Genomic DNA, 19384 nt, shown 5'->3' with positions numbered 1-19384 from the left:
AACTAGAGGAAGCCCTTGCACAGAAACGAAGACCCAACACAGCCAAAATAAAATAAAATAAAATAAATAATAATTAAAGGTGCTAATAATTTTTAAAAAATCTTTAAAAAAAAAGAGATAAGGCAAAAATAATAAAATTAAAAAATTAAATACAATTATGAGTAATTTTTCAAGGCAGAAAAGAAAAACTATAGTTTTTAGCTTTTTAGAAATTAAAGAATTGTATATAATGTTTTAAAAATTAGGTGGATGTGTATTAATCAGAAGAGGCTAGGTTATGCTCACATAAGAAACACTCCCCAAATCTTAGTGGCTAAACACAGTTTTAGTTTCATTCATTCAATCAATGTCAACCACTCTCCTGGCTAACTCTCCAGGGCAGCAGTCTTCCATGTGTTGGCTCAGCACTAGAGAATGTTTAGATTTTTTGGCATTTCTAGATTGATAGTTTCTTTTCCAATTGCCAAACCGATAGAAGTGCAGACCAGAGAGACATGAGCTACAATAAGGAAATACTTCTCAGAAGTGGCATGCATCACTTTTGCCCTCATTGCATTGGCCAAAGTGAATCACCTGCCCATGCCTATCTTTAAAAGAAGGGTTCCTGAGTTAGAAGAGAACTGAATATTGGTAAATACAGATAATACCTGTCGCAGAGGATAGTATAAAAACTAAACGGAGAGGAAATTCATATTCTTGAAATAATTTGATATTAGAAAAATAAGGAAAAATACTTGATAGTTGATGAGTTGATGATAAACAGAAACATTAAAATGGATAAGTAAATTCACAAACTGGTTTGTTGAAAAGACAAATAAGTAGGTAGAAAGTGTAATTAAGCAAAAAGGAAGAAAACATGTTATGCTGTTGAAAAGGATTAAGATGGTATAACTGTGTCCTTGGGGGAGATTAAAACAAACAAACAAATGCAAATTTCATGAATTCTCCAATGGAGATAAGACTTTAAATCAAATCATCTCATTGTACACTTTAACACAATCTTATATGTCAATTATATTTCAAAAAACTGGAAATGAAAAATTTGAATGGGTCAGTTGCCAGTGTTAAGTATAGATAGTTTTAAAGGAGAGTATTAAAAAATGTTTCAGGAAGATATAATTCATAAGCTAATACAATTCTAGGGTGTAGAAAAAACAAGCAACTTAATTTTAGGTAGTGCTTTAAAATTTAGTAAGCAACATTCATTTGCTCCATTATGACAAAGGATGCATGCATGCACACATGACCAACAGGCCCATCGTTCTGAAAGCTACAAACTTCTAAACAAAATATTATATTAATTTTGATAGTATATTAATAGAATGTAATGTTTTGATCAAACAGTATAATGATGGTTTAATATTAAGTAAAGTATTAATGAAATGTATTCCATCAGTAGGTCAAAAGACAAAAGTCATTATCATTTTGGTATGCTTCAAAAAGGCTTTGGATAAAAATTCAACTTCATTTTTAACAAAAGTTTTATAAGTAGGAAGATTTATAAGTAGGTGTTTCTCAACATGATTAGAATACTCATCTTAAACTGAACACCACTTAATGGTGAAATATTTGAGGTTTTCCAGTGAAAAATCAGGAGCAAAGCTCACATTCCTGATATCACCATTGTTTTTTAATATTGTTCTGGCATTTTTAAGCAGTTAGAAAGAGCTTATTGGAATAAAGAAGCATGAGTAACATGAGTTACGTGGTGCTATCAGAGGATGTAACCTAACACAGTATCCATGATCACTTAAACAGTGAGCCTTTTATTAAAGATTTTTCCCTCTTTATGCATATAGTTTTTGGTTTGTGATTATATGTATTATTTTAGAAATAAGTGTATTTTGAAATAACATTTAAAAAATTTATGATTCAATTTTTATAAATAAATAATGCTACAAGTGCTTTAAACATTTAAAACCATGTTATTAAATATTTTAATTTATTATATAAAGTTATACATTTAATTTATTTAAATAAATTATTATTTATACATTTACATGTACAAATGTAAATATGCATTTCCTGGATTTCAGTTGGAATGTAGCCCTCTGGCTACTTAGTATATAGTATATAGCATATACTATATAGCATATAGCATATTATAGATATAAAGCATATTAGTATATATACTAATATATATACTAGTATATAGCATATTATAGATATAAAGGTTATGTGGTATATTAATGGTATCCACTATTTTTTAATAATAATTTATCTTTTTCAGTTTGATTACATGGGCTCTGATGTAAAAGGTGTAACACAGAAGGTTATTCAGATCATTGGCTTTGTTAACACTGTAAGTTTTTAAAAACTATTTTTTAAATATATTTTGTAAGATAGGTAATATGAATTGATGTATATAGTATTTTGCTGTGCTGTTGAAGAGTTTCCACATTCAAAATATTGAATTAAATGTCTTAAATATACCTTTACAAAAATTTAATATTCAAATTTATTTAAAAATTTTCATTTATTTTCTCCATTTAGATGCTTACCCAGTTAAAACTGACTGTTAGAATATCTTCCATAGAGATTTGGTCAAACAAAAACAAAATTTCTACTACAAGACATCCTAATCATATATTATATAGACTTTTAGAATGGAAATACGAATTTCTCTCCCAACCTCATCATACTGCATACTTATTTGCGTGAGTATAGTATTTCATATTTGTATAAAGAAATAACCCAAAATGATTTTTTATGTTAATTATGAAAAACAAGCATTTACTTAATGTATACTGAGTTCTGTAAATTTGGTAGACACCATGGGATGGGAAAAAAATGTAGGTTAACGTCTTTGTCCTCAAGTAGCTAATGTGAGGTAAGACTTAAAATCTTTTATCAAACGACATAAAATTACCTGAAAAAAGTAAAATTACATAAAAGTTTTGAAATAACTAAAGGAGGTTAATTTTGAGTGATACAATTTTTTGATGTCTCTTGGCTAATAAACTTTTACTACCTGTTATCTCTACATTCTTGTGTCTGATCTGATTATCATTAATAATACCACTGAAATGTAATTATGAGGAAAATTGTTTTTTTTTTTAGCTTCCAGAAAACTCCTACTTTTATAGGAGCCACACATCCTTCAAAAATATGTGATAAGAATTTTGCTGGAGGAGTTGCTTTGGTATGTAATTACTATCAAATTTGCTCTCATTATTTGCATGTTTCAAAATTTTCTAAATATTTTAAAGCAAGAATATATATATTACTTAGTTTATTCTTCCTTTAATAGTATTTTTATTACTAATTAAGAGCATAAAAATTAAACTGTATATAATTGCTTTAAAATCAGAATATTTATAAATTCAACTGATCATAATTTCATATTGTTTTAAAAAACATTTGGCCTTTGTAAGTCAGTTTAATTGTTCTGAGCAGTGGTATGCTTGCATCAATATTTATTATATAATCAGTGTGATTTTAATGTTAATTATTAAACATATTTTCCTCAATTAATAAAAATAAACATCAATAAAAATAAATATCAAAATATTAAATAAATATCAAATAAAAATAAATATCAAAACAATAAAATCAGTATTTTCCTCAAAATTAATAATTGATATACATTCATGTGCTTTTTGGTTAAGTGACGTTCACTGTATTTTTGTTTCAAGGTAACTTTTATTATTGCATTCAATTCTTTATTATGTTTGCAAGGAGCAGACTGTTGTAGGAAGGAACAGCCATCAAATATTCATAATCTACTGTTTTCTGGAAAATGGGAATGAGTTTTTTCTACAGAGTTATGTTCTTTTTGCAACAAGCTATATAAAAAGTAGCAAGGGGAACGAACTTGACAGTGCTTCAGAAAAATAAGGCTACACTGTGATTTTTATACTGACCCATTTGTATATTTAGTTGACTTTTAGTAGCATGTACAGTGATTCAAATTGCCATTGACAGATTAGACAGAATTAAAATCTGTACTGGTGTGTACTTGCTACCATTAGTATAAAAGACATATTGATTGATTAGATAAATCTAAAACCAGTTCTAGGGGTTATTTGTTACCATGGCTAAAGAAGAATCAGATATTTTCTAGGAATTTGTTTTTATTCTCAGTCCTTGCTGTCGGTCCCCTTTCAGCCAAAGCCTCAGGAAAGACTGTCAGAAATTGTCCAGGTCTTCATCACTATTGTGAATCCTCCTGAAAACAGTGTTTCTTTGCTGAGAACTAATGTTTAGATCATGTGTGTGTGAAGCAAATAAAGCAGATGATAGGAATTATTGAATATAAGTGGTTAGTATGTGTTTTCCTGGTGCCATTCTTCAGACTTTAAGTTTGATTGGAAGTTTTGTAATAAAAATTTGTAAAGGAAAAATATATGAGTTAAGGAAGAATGCTATAAAAAGCCAGTATAAAATTAAAATATCAATATAAAAATACATTTTTTGTTTATTCCAACAACAAAGAGTATGAAGATTAAATTTTAAAATGATAGACACCAATCATAATATTCTAAAATTTTTTTTTAGCTTAAGAATCAATTCCTTGAATATGGTAGCTTTGTTAAATATTTTGAAATCAGGTAGTTTAAGCTATCCAACTTTGTGCTTTGTCAATACTATGTATGTCTATATATAACTTTGCATTTTCATATAGATTTTAGAATCAGGTTGTCTAGTTCTACACATACACAAAAGCTTACTTAGGTTTTGATTGGGATGGTGTGTAACTTATGAATCAATTAGGGGAGAATTGATATCTTAATAATGTTGGATCTTCCAGTCCACCAACATGATTTATCTTTTCATTCATTCACGTCGTTTAAAAATTCTCTGTGGAGGTTTAATACATATACTGCTAAAATTATTCTTAGGTATTTTATATGCTCTGATGCTATTGCCACTGGTCTTGATCATTTAAATTCATCTTCCAGTTTCTCACTGCTAGTGTATATCCATATATGGCCAGTTTTTATATATTTTTGTAAATATCCAGTAACCTTGCTGAATTTACATTATGAGATTGTTGATCTAAAACAAATAGACTGCCAGATTTCTCCAGAAATGATGGGTTTACTCAGAATCAGCAGAGAATTATGATTCGGGGTCTGCAACCATGTTGAGCCAGGTGCAGATCCTCTCATGGCAAGGGAAACAACACTTTTAATAAAGGGGAAAAAGGAAGTTGATGGGAGCTATAGTAAAGTGTCCATGGCTTTTTATTGGCTGAGTCCTTGCCAGGAAAGAAGAGAAGTCTTTCTTTTTCCTGTCGGGTTCTGCTATCCTCCAGGCTGTGAGAGTTCCCCTTCTGATAGCCCGACTCTAATTGAGGTTTCTGTTTATTATTTTTTACAAGACCCACTCTTTTTTCCAGTTTTACTGAGATACAACTGATATATAACATTGCGTAAGTTTAAGGTGTACAGTGTAATGATTTGATATATGTATATATTGCAGAATGATTGCCACAATAAGGTTATATATATATGTATATATTTAATAATCCATCATCTCACATGGTTACCATTTGTGTGTGTGTGTGTGTGTGTGTGTGTTGAGAAACTTTAAGACCTACTCTTTTAGCAGCTTTCAAATATTCAATACAGTATTGTTAACTATAGTTACATTGTATCCCCAGGTTAGAAATTTGTACCATTTGACCACTTTCACTCATTCCCACCCCCAACTCTCGCCCTGGCAACCACCAATCTGTTCTCTGTTTCTATGAGTTCAGTTGTTTTAGATTCCACCTACTGAGATCATGTAGTATTTGTCTTTCTCTGTCTGACTTATTTCACTTAGAGTAATGCCCTCTGACTTCATCCATGTTGTGTCAAATGACAGGATTTCCTTCTTTTTTTATGACTGAATAATATTCATATATACATGATTATTTTTTTTTTTTTGGCTGTGTTGGGTCTTCGTTTCTGTGCAAGGGCTTTCTCCAGTTGCAGCAAGCGGGGGCCACTCTTCATCGCAGTGCGCGGGCCTCTCACTATCGCAGCCTCTCTTGTTGCGGAGCACAGGCTCCAGACACGCAGGCTCAGTAGTTGTGGCTCACGGGCCCAGTTGCTCCACGGCATGTGGGATCTTTCCGGACCAGGGCTGGAACCCGTGTCCCCTGCATTGGCAGGCAGACTCTCAACCACTGTGCCACCAGAGAAGCCCTATATATGATTATTAAACACACACATCTCACAATTTATCTGCTCGTTAGTCAGTGGACACTTAGGTTGTTTCCATATCTTGGCTGTTGTGAATAATCTGCAGTGAACATGGGGTGCAGAGACCTATTTGAGACAGTGATTTCATTTCCTCAGATATATACTTAGAAGTGGAACTGCTGATTCATATGGTAGTTCTATATTTAATTTTTTTCAGGAAACTCCATACTGTTTTCTATAGTGGTTGTACTGATTTACATTCCCACCAACAGTGCACATGGGTTCCATTCTCTCCACATCCTTGCCAGCATTTGTAGTCTCTTATCTTTTTGATGATAGCCATTGTAACAGGTGTGAGGTGATCTCACTTGTGGTTTTGATTTGCATTTCTCTGATGATTAGTGATGTTGAGCACCTTTTCATGTACCTGTTGGCCATTTGAATATCCTCTTTGGAGAAATGTCTATTTAGGTCCTCTGACCATTTCTTAATAAGATAATTTAGTTTTTGCTAGTGAGTTATATGACTTCTTAATATACTTTGGATATTAACCTCTTATCATATATATAGTTTGTAAATATTTTCTCCCATTCTGTAGTTGCCTTTTCATTTTGATCAGTTCTTTTGCTGTGCAGAACCCTTATATTGCTGTAGTCCCACTTGTTTATTTTTGCCTTTGTTTGTGGTTTTGTTGTCATAGTTATAAAGTCATCGCCAAGACCAATGTCGAGATTTCTCACTGTTTTCTTCCAAGAATTTTATGATTTCACGTCTTACATATAGGTGTTTACTCCATGTTGAGTTAATTTTTGTGAGTAGTGTAATACAAGGGTCCAGTTCATTATTTGCGTGTGAATATCCAGTTTTCCCAACACTTACTTTTATGCCAGGACCATACTTTTTGATTACTATAGCTTTTTAATATAGGTTGAAAACAGGAACTGTGATGCTTCCAGCTTTGTTTTTCTTTCTCAGGATTGCTTTGGCCGCTTGGAGTCTTTTGTGGTTTCATACAAATTTTAAGATTGTTTTCTGTATTTTTATGAAAAAATGTCATTAGAATTTTGAGAGGGATTGCATTGAATCTATAGATGGCTTTGGGTAATATGCATATTTTAACAATATTAATTTTTCCAGTCCATGGACATGGGATATCTTTCCATTTATTTGTGTCTTTTTCAATTTCTTTCTTTCTTTTTGTCTGTGCCTCACGGCTCATGGGATCTTAGTTTCCTGACCAGGGATCGAACCCAGGCCCCCTGTAGTGGAAGCACAGAGTCCTAACCACTGGACCACCAGAGAATTCCCTCTTTTTCACTTTCTTTCATCACAGTCTTATACTTTTCTTTGTGCAAATCTTTCCCTTCCTTGGTTAAATTTATTACTGATATTTTGTTGTTTTATTGCTATTGTAAATGGGATTGATTTCTTTAGTTATATTCTGTTAATTCATTGTTAATAGATCAAAACACAACTCAGTTTGTAGGTTGGTATTGTATTCTGAAACTTTATTGAATTTGTTTATTCTAATAGTTTTTTTGTGAAGTCTTTAGGACTTTCTCCATAAAAGATTATGTCATCAGCAAACAGAAATAATTTTACTTCTTCCTTTCTGATTTGGTTGCCTTTATACCCTTTTCTTTCCTGGTTGCTCTGGCTAACTATGTTGAATAGGAATGGTGAGACTGGGCACCCTTGTCTTGATCTTTATCTTAGAGGAAAAGATTTACCTTTCACCTTTGAGTATGATGTTAGCCAGATTCTCAACCACTGCGCCTCCAGGGAAGCCCTCCTATTCTTATCTCTTTTATTTTCTATTTTCTCTTGCTTACTGTACTTTTGTTTATATCTTTTCTCCCTTGAATATCTTGTATGTTAGTCTTTGTTTCTGAGAATTTTTTTTCCAACAATTTGCTGAATTTTGTCACTCCCATTGTCAGGTCTTCTTGTTCAATTATTTGAATGCTGAGTTTTTGACATTTCAATTCATGATGTTCATTTATACTGTAATTATTTATTTAACTTATATAATTAATAATGGAATGCTCTATTACATTTTAACCCTTTATAGCTTTATTAGTTTTTTTGGCATTGCCTCTTCTGCCAAATATTTTAATAGCTGTTTTCTGCTTTTCTTTTCATTTTTATCAATAATAATGAGGTGATCATATTTTACCTCTCTAATCATTGATATGGATTATTGCATCAGTGAATTTATGATTCTTAAGTTAATTCATTTCTGGGATAAAATCGGTATGGTCATGTTTCACTATCTTTTTTTGTATGTCCCAGATTTGTTTTGGTACCTTTTTTTTAGTATTTTATATTTATGTTCATGAATAAGATTGATGTGCAATATTCTTTTCTTGTGATGTCTTTTTTGAGTTTTCATATGAAGTCATGTAAAGCAGTAATCATCCCTCTCTCTTATTTTCTGTAAAAGGTTGTTATATCCATCTTAAACACATCATAAAATTGTTTACAATATAATAGTATCTTAAATGTCTGCATGATCTTTGCTGATTTCATATTTTTCATTTTTGACATTGTCTTTTTGTGTTTGCTCTCTGGTTTTTCTTGACTAATCTCATTAGATATTTTCAATTTTATTAGTGTCTTTAAAAAACCAGCTTTTGCTTTGTAGATCATCTAAAATTTACATTTGTCTATAATTTCATTAATCCCTATTTTTATTGATTCATTGCTTCTTTTCAGCTGGTCTTTAGTCTTCAAATTCTTCTGACGGTCTTTGTCTACTGATTTTCAGGAGTTACTTTTTTTACACATTTATATTAAGACTGTTTTTTCCCTATTCCCAGCTTTATCTGCAGTGTACAAGTTTGATATATATTTGAATTATCTTCAATTTCAAAATATTTTCTTATTTCCCTTGTGATTTCTGCTTGGACCCTTGTGTTAGTTACAAGTATATTTTTAATTTCCAAACAACTGTGATCTTTCTGGTTACCTTTTTTTTATTCATTTATGTGATTGCTCTTAAATTTTTCTTTGGCTTTAATTTTCTGCACTTTTAATTTCATGTGTATTACCTAGGTATCTCTCTATATTTATCATATTGGAAATTTTTAGAAGGTTCTTTAATCTGTGGATTGATACTTTTCATCAGTTGTGGAAAACTTTCTGCTATTATTATTATTATATTTATTCCCTGATAGATAACAGGTAAGTACAAGGTTTTATGAAAGTTTGAGAAAATTAGTGACTATGCTAACTTCAATTTCAAGATATCATCCTTGTTTCAGTGACAAATTATTTTTTCAAAAACATTGTCTACTAATCTTTTTTTTAAATTAAGAATTAAATGTTTTAGAGCACTTTTTAATTCATAGCAAATTTGAGGGGAAGGTACAGAGATTTCCCATATACCCTTGGTCCCCACACATGCATAGCTTCCCCCATTACCAATATCCCCACCATAGTGGTGCATGTGTTACAATAAATGAACCCACATTGAGACATCATAAACACCCAAAGTACATATTAATAGTTTACATTATGGTTCACTCTTGATTGTTGTATTTTCTATTGGTTCATTATCTTTTCAACTATCTTGCTTCTACATTATCTCCTCCTCTCCTTAAGATGTACCATTAAGCATGTGATAGACATTCTGAACACATTTTGTGTCTCTTACCCTAGCTTCTGTTTTTTCCCTTCTCTTCATGCTACATTCTGACATTTTCTTCTGATCTAAATTCAACTTTAATGTTTTCAGCTGTTTCTAGAAGCTACTGTTAACACCCTCTTTACATTTTAAAAATTTTGTCACTTTTTTTTGGTTCTAGAATTTCTATTTGTTACTTTTTCATATCTGCTAAATTATTTGAATATTTATATGCATGACATATTTAGGATCTTTATGTATTTGTTTAAATACATTTAAAATAAAATTTTATTTTTAAAATACCACAATTATGTGATATTTCTCTTTCTCTGTCCGACTTACTGCACTCAGTATGACAATCTCTAGGTCCCTCCATGTTGCTGCAAATGGCATTATTTCATTCTTTTTAATGGCTGAGTAATATTCCATTGTATATATGTACCATGTCTTCTTTACCCATTCCTCTGTCGATGGACATTTAGCTTGCTTCCATATCTTGGCTATCGTGAACAGTGCTGCAGTGAATATTGGGGTACATGTATCCTTTCGGATTATGGTTTTCTCTGGATATGTGCCCAGGAATGGGACTGGTGGATCATATGGTAGTTCTACTTTTAGTTTTTTAAGAAACCTCCATACTGTTCTCCACAGTGGTTGTACCAATTTACATTCCCACCAACACTGTAGGAGGGTTCCCTTTTCTCCACACTATCTCCAGCATTTATTGTTTGTAGACTTTTTGCTGATGGCCATTCTGACCAGTGTGAGGTGGTACCTCATTGTAGTTTTGATCTGCATTTCTCTAATAATTAGTGATGTTGAGCATCTTTTCATGTACCCTTTGGCTGTCTGTATGTTTTCTTTGGAGAAATGTCTATTTAGGTCTTCTGCCCATTTTTTGATTGGGTTGTTTGTTTTGATGATATTAAGCCTTGTGAGCTGTTTGTAAATTTTGGAGACTAATCCCTTGTTGGTCACATCATTTGCAAATATTTTCTCCCAATCTGTGGGTTGTCTTTTTGTTTTGTTTATGGTTTCCTTTGCTGTGCAAAAGCTCTTGAGTTTTAGATCCCATTTAAAAATTTTTGTTTTTATTTCTGTTATTCTGGGATCACTTATGTGTGGAATCTAAAAAGAAACGGTACAAATGAACTTATTAAGAAAGCAAAAACAGACTCACAGATTTAGAGAAAGAACTTGTGGTTACTGGGGTGAAGGGTGGGGGGAAGGGATAGTTAGGGAGTTTGGGATTGACATGTACACACTGTCATATTTAAAATGGGTAACCAACAAGGACCTACTGTATAGCACAGGGAACTCTGCTCAATGTTATGTGGCAGCCTGGATGGGAGGGGAGTTTGGGGGAGAATGAATACATGTATATGTATGGCTTAGTCACTTTGCTGTGCACCTGAAACTGTTACAACATTGTTAATCGGCTATACTTCAATATAAAATTAAAAGTTCAAAAAAGAAAAAAGTAAGGGAAAAGGTCTAGAGAAACTGCAGCGGCAGTTCTGGGGAAGGAATTAAGAAGGTAAAAGAATTCAGGACCTTTGCTTTTTTCCTATTGCTGGAATTTGTTTTAATTTTTTACATAAAGTGTCTATTCTTGCATTACTTGAATAAATAAAAGGGAGGAATAAAACAATAACGAGCCCAGTATAAAAAGTACCACAATTATGTAAATCTAAAAATAAATTAATGAAAAGGTATAATCTGAAAGTTTTATTCTCTAATATAATCATCCATCATCCCATTTCATCAGATTCTTATGAAATTTCTCCAATGTTTCTTATGGAAATATAGGCATATACTTATGTTTTACTTTTGCAACAGACCGTGGCATGGGCTATACTGTATTTTGCCTTTTTATACTGCATAGTTAAATTAAATAATGTATCTGATAGTTTAAATACGTGGAGCCCCTGTCGGTTTTCTGCTGTCTGGCACTCCTGTTAATTCTCATTCATGCTGTATTTTTTTTCCTTTTGGGTATGGTTTCCTTTTGGGTATGGCATTTTGGTCATTTAAAAATTATTCATGTAAATAATTTAGAGTCTAGTTGCTGTCACTTTCCATCAGGGAATTTTTGTTTGTTTCAACCAGATGATTGAGGGCACTAAACCACGGTTATTTTTGACAGACTTAAGGTCGAGAGGAGCAAAAAGTGGGAGATCAAGGCCAGTCAACGTTAAGCAACATTGTGACACTTTTCACTGAGAATTAGAACAACTACATCCTAGAACAAAGATAAGCTGGAAATAAGACAGTTCTTGCAGAGACATCATGGACCTAGACTCATTTTTGTTTGTATTTCTCCTTTAGTTTTAGTAGGGTTTCTTGAAATTATTGCCTGATGTCTTTTATTAGTGTTGGAAAATTCTCAACCATTATAATTATACTTCAGATATTATTTTTGTCCCATTATCTTTCACCTTTTCTTGTTAGGCTCTAATTAACATATATTAGTCCTTTAAAAGATGCACCATATGTCACTGTTGTTCTTTTTTTTTTAATTCTTTTTTTGTTCGGTTTGTTTTGTTCTTCAGTTTGAGTATTTTCTATGATCTTTAATTCTGTTCAGTAATACTCTATTCTGCTATTTCAGATATTCCTTTTATTCCAGTTCTACAGTTTTTATTTTATTTTGTTTATAAATTCCAATGCTTTTGTGAAATTTTTCATTTTTAATCTACTTTGTCTTCCATTTATTTTATGTACATCTTATTTTCAAGCTTTACTGAGAAGTAAAAATTATATTTAGGTTGTACGACATGATTTTTATTAAGGTGTAAAATGTGAAGATTTAATCTTTGTATACATTTTGAAATGATTACCACAATCAAGTTAACACACACATCAACTCACATAGATATCATTTTTTCGTTTGTTCTTTGGTGAGAAACTTAAGATTTACTCACATATCAAATTTCAAGTATATAATAAGTATTATTAATTATAAGCACATTGCTGTGTATTATATCGCCAAACATTCGTCTTATAAAGATGAAAGTTTGTACCCTTTGACCCATCCTCTGGTCACTGACAATGACTGCTCTACTCTCTGGTTCTATGAATTTGCCTTTTTTAGTTTCCACATATAAGTGAGATCATACATATTTATCTTTCTGTATCTGGCTTATTTCACTAAACATAATGTCTTCCAGGTTCATCCATGCTGTCTCAAAGGACAGGAGTTCCTTCTTTTTTTTTTTTTGTCTTTTCTTTTTTCTGTTCATGCATGATTGAACATTTAGGTTGTTTCCATATATTGGCTGTTTTGAATAATGCTGCAGTGAACATGGGAGTGCAGATACCTTTTCAAGATATTGATTTCATTTCCTTTGGGAATATACCCAGGTGTTGAGCATCTTTCCATGTAGCTGTTGGCCATCTATATGTTTGCTTTGGAAAAATGTTTATTCAGATAATCTGCCCATTTTTAAATTTGATTTTTTTTTGCTATTGAGTTGTATGAGTATTGTATTTTGCATATTAACCCCTTTTCAGAGATATGACTTGTATATATTTTCTCCCACTTAGTAGCCTGCCTTTTCATTTTGTTGATGGTTTCCTTTGCTATTCAGAAGCATTTTAGTGTGCTGTAGTCCCACTTGTTTATTTTTGCTTCTGTTGACTTTGCTTTGGAGTCAGATCTAAAAATTCATCACGAAGATTGATATCAAGGAGCTTATTGCCTATGTTTTCTTCTAGGAGTTTTAAGGTTTCAGGTCTTGCATTCAAGTCTCTAATACATTTTGAGTTAATTATTGTGTATGGTGTGAGATAGTGGTCCAGTTTCATTCTTTTGCATGTGGCTGTCCAATTTTTCCCACCACCATTTATTGAAGAGACTGTCTTCTTCCCATTTTATATTACTGCCTCCTTTGGCATAGATCAGTTGACTGTATAAGTGTGGGTTTATTTCTGGGTTCTGTATTTTGTTCCATTGATCAATGTGTCTGCCTTTGTGCCAGTACCATATTGTTTAAAAAAAATTTTTTTTTATTCAGGTATAATTGAATAATATTAGTTTCAGGTGTACAACAGTGTGATTTGGTATTTGTATATATTGCAAAATGATCACCAGAAAAATTCTAGTTAATGTCTATCACCATAAATAGTTATAGAATTTAATACTCTTTTGATTACTACAGCTTTGTAGTATAGTTTGAAATCAGGGAGCATGATACCTCCAGCTTTACTCTTCTTTCTCAAGATTGCTTCAGCTATTTGGGGTCCTTTGTGCTTCCATTCAAATTTTAGGATGTTTTATTATTTTTGTGAAAATTGCCATTGGAATTTTGAAAGGGAGTGCACTGAATCTGTAGATGGCTATGGGTAAAATGGACATTTTAACAATATTAGTTCTTCCAGTCCATGAGTGTGGAATATCTTTCCATTCATTTGTGTCTTCCTCAATTTCTTTCATCACCGTCTTCTAGTTTTCAGTGTACAATTTTTTCATATCCTTGGTTAAATTTATTCCTTGGTATTTTGTTCTTTTTAATACAATTGTACATGGGAGTGCTTCCTTAATTTCTCTTACTGATAGTGCATTATTAATGTATAGAAACACAACAGACTTCTTTGTATTGATTGTGGGTCTAGAAACTCTACTGAATTCATATATTAGTTATAACAGGTTTTTTTGTGTGTGTGTTTGTGTAGTTTTAGGATTTTTCTTTGTATAATATCATGTTATCTGCCAATGGTGACAGTTTTACTTCTTTTTTCCAGTTTGGATCTCTTTTATTTATTTTTTCTTGCCTAATTGCTCTGGCTAGGAGTTGTATAAAAGTGGTGATAGTGCAGATTCTTGTCTTATTCCTGACCTTAGAGGAATAGCTTTTCTGCTTTTTACCATTGAGTGTGATGTTAGCTGTGGGCTTGTCATATATGGCCTTTATTATGTTGATGTATGTTTCCTCCACACCCGAGAGTTTTTAAAAATCATAAATGGATGTTGAATTTTGTCTATTTTCTATTCATTATCCTTGTTTCTTATTTCTTCTTGAAATCTTCCCCTCTCCTTTTTTTTTTTTCTGCCTTCTGTGGTTTTAATTGCACATTTTATATTATTCCATTTTCTCTCCTTTCTAGAATATCAATTACATTAAAAATCTTTAAGCAGTTACCCTAGAGTTTACAATATACATTTACAACTAATTTTGTTGTAATCTAGTTTGAATTGACTAGAGTAAACTAACTTAACTAAAGTAGGAGAAACTAATCTAGTTTGAAAGTTTTTTTTAAGGTTACCTGGGATATGTTTTCATCAGGTATGGAAACACATGCAGACATGAAAATGACTGTCATTCCGGAAGGAATTTATCATACTCACAGTTCCCTAGAAATAAGAGATATGCCATGCCATGCAGAGGCCACATAAGGAAGCACCAGATTTGGTCAGGAAGCATAGGAGGTAGGGGGGAAATGTGGGCAAGAGCCTCTATTGTGGTTTCTTTGGGAAGAAACAGGAGAGAGGCAGGGTAAGCAGGTCTAAGGTTGGCTAGTTTCAGCAGTCCATGACGCATAGAGGCTGTCCTTAGTTGTCTGGTACCTAACCCTGGTGTGATTTTGGCAGGTGGATAGTGGCCTGGTGTATGTGAGTCTGATAAAGCAGACTTTATCAGACTATCAGGTGGTAGGGTATATGGGCTCTGGATTGATTGGTTTGCATATGAAAGGTGAGTTGTCTACTCTCTGAAGCAATTGGATAACCCTAAGGGCAGTCCTCTAGGTTGGTAAGGCCCTAGATATGAAAGCATTGGAATACAGAAAATGTGATGTTAATAAAGTTAGTCCTGTTGTGGTTTGAAATATGATCAAACCTTTGGCATAATAAGAGACTTTTAGAGAGTAGAGCATAAGCTTAGCTAAACAGCATAGAGAGCATTTTATTATGAGAGTAAAAAGGAGAAACACAAGTAGACGTATAAGGAATTCTTGTAGACCAGCTCATAACTAAATTTCCCATTTGTATAACATTAGCTAAGGAAATAGATCTGAAATTTCTGGAGTCTCTAAGAGCATCTTTGTGCAGTTGTAAATTGTGTTAAAAATTCTATATGTGTGTTTTTTGACAATAATATCCTAGTGTATTTTTGGGTAAAAGTGGCAAGTCAGGCAGTTTATGTTGTTGGAGAGTATCACCTGATTAGTTTGGTAAAGTATATATAAAGATCGATGGTATTTGTATGTACCCAAAGGGAAGAGGTGGTTGTTATCATGGTCAGAGATGCAGGATGGGAGTAGTAGGAGAAGGCACTAGGGAGTGAGTGGTCCTATCCCTAGGGTCCAGGGGTTCATGATACAGGGCAGGTGACTCCTAGGGAAAGCAATAATCTCCACCAGTTTTTAGAATGGCACAGATAGACATGGAGTGTAGGGATATATGGTTTGATAGAGAGCAAAAAATTATACCCTTGTCATGGGCTACACAGACAGCTGGCTCAGGAAACACAATAGAGTCCCTAATATCAAAGTAGGAAAACCAGTACATTTCTTGTGTGCAATTTGTGCCTTGGGAGAGGCAGTCCATGAGCCTGCCTGGGGTGGAAGTTTTAGTGTCTGAGGGGAAGTTGTCTCCGTGCAGGATGCAGAGTTATCTCCAACAGGCAGGTCTTAGGCTGGAGTGATGTCATCTGAGGTAATAACATCTCTAGCAGTGAGTTCCTGGGCCAGGGCAATGTTGTTTGGGGTGTAGCGCTAGGATATCCTTTTTAAGCTGATACCCACTTGAATGAATGCAGGTTTTATTTTTGTGGCTCTGTGGTATTAAAATGGTGCTGAAGTACTTCTGTGATTTGAAGGCAATGTTGGGGCTGTGACTTCGATTTATAAATATCTTTTAAGGGGCTTGTGGGTGCATAGCAAGCAGAAGTGATACTGACATCTGTGCAGAGCCTGACTGGCACAGCCCAAATTAGGTTTGGCTGGATCTAAAAGTGTCCCACAGTCTAAGGTTTTGCCCTATTAGGTGATGAGAAGAGTTCTGTTATAAATAGGTTTAAAATTTTATGACCTGATTTCGGTGTATGTGGTTAATAGGAGGTCAGGTTGTTTGCCATTTAAAATATTTATACCTGTGTTTAGGTCTCCATAATTATGCTGTAGGCAGGCACCCTAATTTGGCCAGTCAGTATGGGCCTTTTGCCTCAGGTGTTGGTTTGGTTGTTGACAGGCAAGCTGGTGAAGTCTTTGGGTTGTAAGGTTTGTATTATCCAAACTCAGTGGCATGTGGGCCGTAGCATTTGCCACGTCTGGCTGAAATAATGGCTTACTTGGAGGATTTGGGCCTCCAGATTGCAAACCAATAAAAACACTCAGACCAATGGTAATGAGATGAACAGTCAACAGAATGTTGTATAGCTGCACTTGAGAGGTTTTTGTTTTTGTTTTTCATTTGTTTTTGTGGTGGTGGAAGTTTAGGCTCAAATGGGTCTCATGTCAAATTAGCAGCTGCCTGGACCAGGAGGAAATCTATGGTTAATAGACCTCAGGAGGGTATGTACTTGGATCTGGTCTCCAACCCTTATGGGATGGGGCAAGATAAAATATTTACAACAGTAGGGGAGACATAATTAAAGGGACTCATATACAGTGAGTCTTTATATACATGGAGGCCAGACATAAGCCCCTTTAAATATAGGGAAGGAAAAGGGAAAAATGCTTTAAAGTTTGTGTGAAGTGTGTGTCAGACAAGGGTCCTTGAATTAAGAGACATTAATAGCTTGGCCAATATAGACACCCATTTAGGGGTCCGTTTGTTGGATTTGAAGAGGAATTATTTAAGGAAACCATTATGTCTCTCAATTGAACCAGCTATCTGGGACCTATTGGGGGCAATGAAAGTTATATTGAATGCCTTTTCCAATAGAGTGGCATTGTGTCTTCTGAGAAACGAAATGTGTTCCTTGGTTACTATTAATATTGTCTGTAACTATGAAGGGAATAAAGTGTGTCCTGGCAAGGGCTTCCATTTGGTCCTAAGAACTGCTTTTGATCAAAAGCTGGGGTGCAGGAAGGAGGGATTGCTTGAGTTCAAGCAGTCTTCCAGTAAACAAAATTACTCTCTACCCTCTGAAGGTGGACTGAAGTGTCTGATGCGTCCGCTGATTGTTGTTTTCTACCTGTTAGCGGCTGTGGTTGAACAACAAGCAACCCAGGGCAATATGTGGGATGGAAACTTAGAAACATCTTCATGGGTCAGTTACATCTTCTCCTCTGAACTGTTCTTTACTTGCCACTCCCTCACAATACCGTCTTGCTCTTGGTCCATCAAGTACCAACAACTTTTAAAAAAATACTGTTTTTAGAGCAGTTTTAGGTTCACAGCACCATTGAGAGGAAGGTGCATAGATTATCAATGTATCCCTTGCCCCTACACATGCATAACCTTCTTCGTTATCACCATCACTCACCAGAGAGGTATACTTATTGCAATTGATAAACGTACATTGACCCCATTAAAAAGCACCCAAAGTTCATAATTTGCCTTAGGGTTCAATCTTCGTGTTGTACTTTCTACGGATTTGGTCAAATAATGATATGTATCCATCATTATGGTATCATACACAGTATTTTCACTGCCTTAAAAACCCTCTGTGCTCTCTGCCAATTAATTTCTCCCCTCCCCACCTGCAGCCGTGGATCTTTTGTCTCCATAACTTATTTTCCAGAATGTCATATAGTTGGAGTCATACAGTACATAGTCTCTGCAGGTTGGCTTCTCTCGCTTAGTAATATGCATTTAAATTTCCTCCGTGTCTTTTCATGACCTTGTAGCTCATTTCTTTTTAGTGCTGAATAATATTCTGTTGTCTGAAACATGCCACAGTTTATCTGTTCACTTGCTGAAGGACATGATGGATGCCTGCAAGTTTTGGCAGTTATGAATAAAGCTGCTATAAACATCTATGCAGATACTAGAAATGTTTCAAAGGAAAACAGCAATACCTGTTGAGGGTGTATTAGTTATCTATTGCTACGTAACTGATTGTACCAAACCTTAGCACACGGAAACAACACAGTTCTTTGGGTCAGGAATCTAGGAGCAGCTTAGTGGGTGAAAACAAGATGTCAACTAGGGCTGTAATTATCTCAAGCTTCAACACAGAGGGGATTTGCTTCCAAGCTCAGTCATGTGACTATTGGAAGACCTCAGAAAAAGTTTCCAAGCTCACTCATGAGGGCCTCTCCACAGGCCTACTTCATGACATAGTAGCTACCTTCCCCCAGAGCGAATGAGAGAGAGAGACAGAGAATCCAAGAAGTCAGTCTTTTAATAACTTATCTTGGACATGATGACCCATCACTTCTGCTATATTCAGTTAATTAGAAGCAAGTCAGTAATTACGTCCAGCCTACACTCAATGGAGTGGGGATACACAGGAACATAAATACCAGGAGGCAGGGATCATTGGGACCCATTTTAGAGACTGTATACTACAAAGAGAATGTAGGGTTGACTATTAAAATAAAAGATTAAAAGCATCTTGTTTAAAATAATTCAAAGAAGCAATACAGTGTGGTGTTTAAACTCTATTAGATTTGCTAAGATAGCTGGTATTGTCATTATGTAATAGTATCTTGAAATTAAACTGTAGTGTTACTCATCTAT

At 33.8% G+C, this 19384-nt stretch overlaps 1 protein-coding gene across 2 annotated transcripts in view; it reads left to right on the top strand.

Annotated features, from left to right (window-relative positions):
• Window positions 1–19384, top strand: part of LOC137755947 (disintegrin and metalloproteinase domain-containing protein 5-like) — a 148685-nt gene that overhangs the window by 32580 nt on the left and 96721 nt on the right. For both annotated transcript variants that reach the window (XM_068532090.1, XM_068532091.1), the window contains 3 exons: window positions 2231–2302; window positions 2494–2657; window positions 3061–3142. In XM_068532090.1, the coding sequence (XP_068388191.1) occupies window positions 2231–2302; window positions 2494–2657; window positions 3061–3142 (318 nt within the window). The remainder of the gene's footprint in view (window positions 1–2230; window positions 2303–2493; window positions 2658–3060; window positions 3143–19384) is intronic.

The sequence above is a fragment of the Eschrichtius robustus genome, chromosome 21, assembly GCF_028021215.1.
Source record: "Eschrichtius robustus isolate mEscRob2 chromosome 21, mEscRob2.pri, whole genome shotgun sequence".
Classification (NCBI taxonomy): Eukaryota; Metazoa; Chordata; class Mammalia; order Artiodactyla; family Eschrichtiidae; genus Eschrichtius; species Eschrichtius robustus.
Note: the sequence above shows the minus strand (reverse complement) of the source record. Positions and strands in the feature narration are given on the sequence as shown.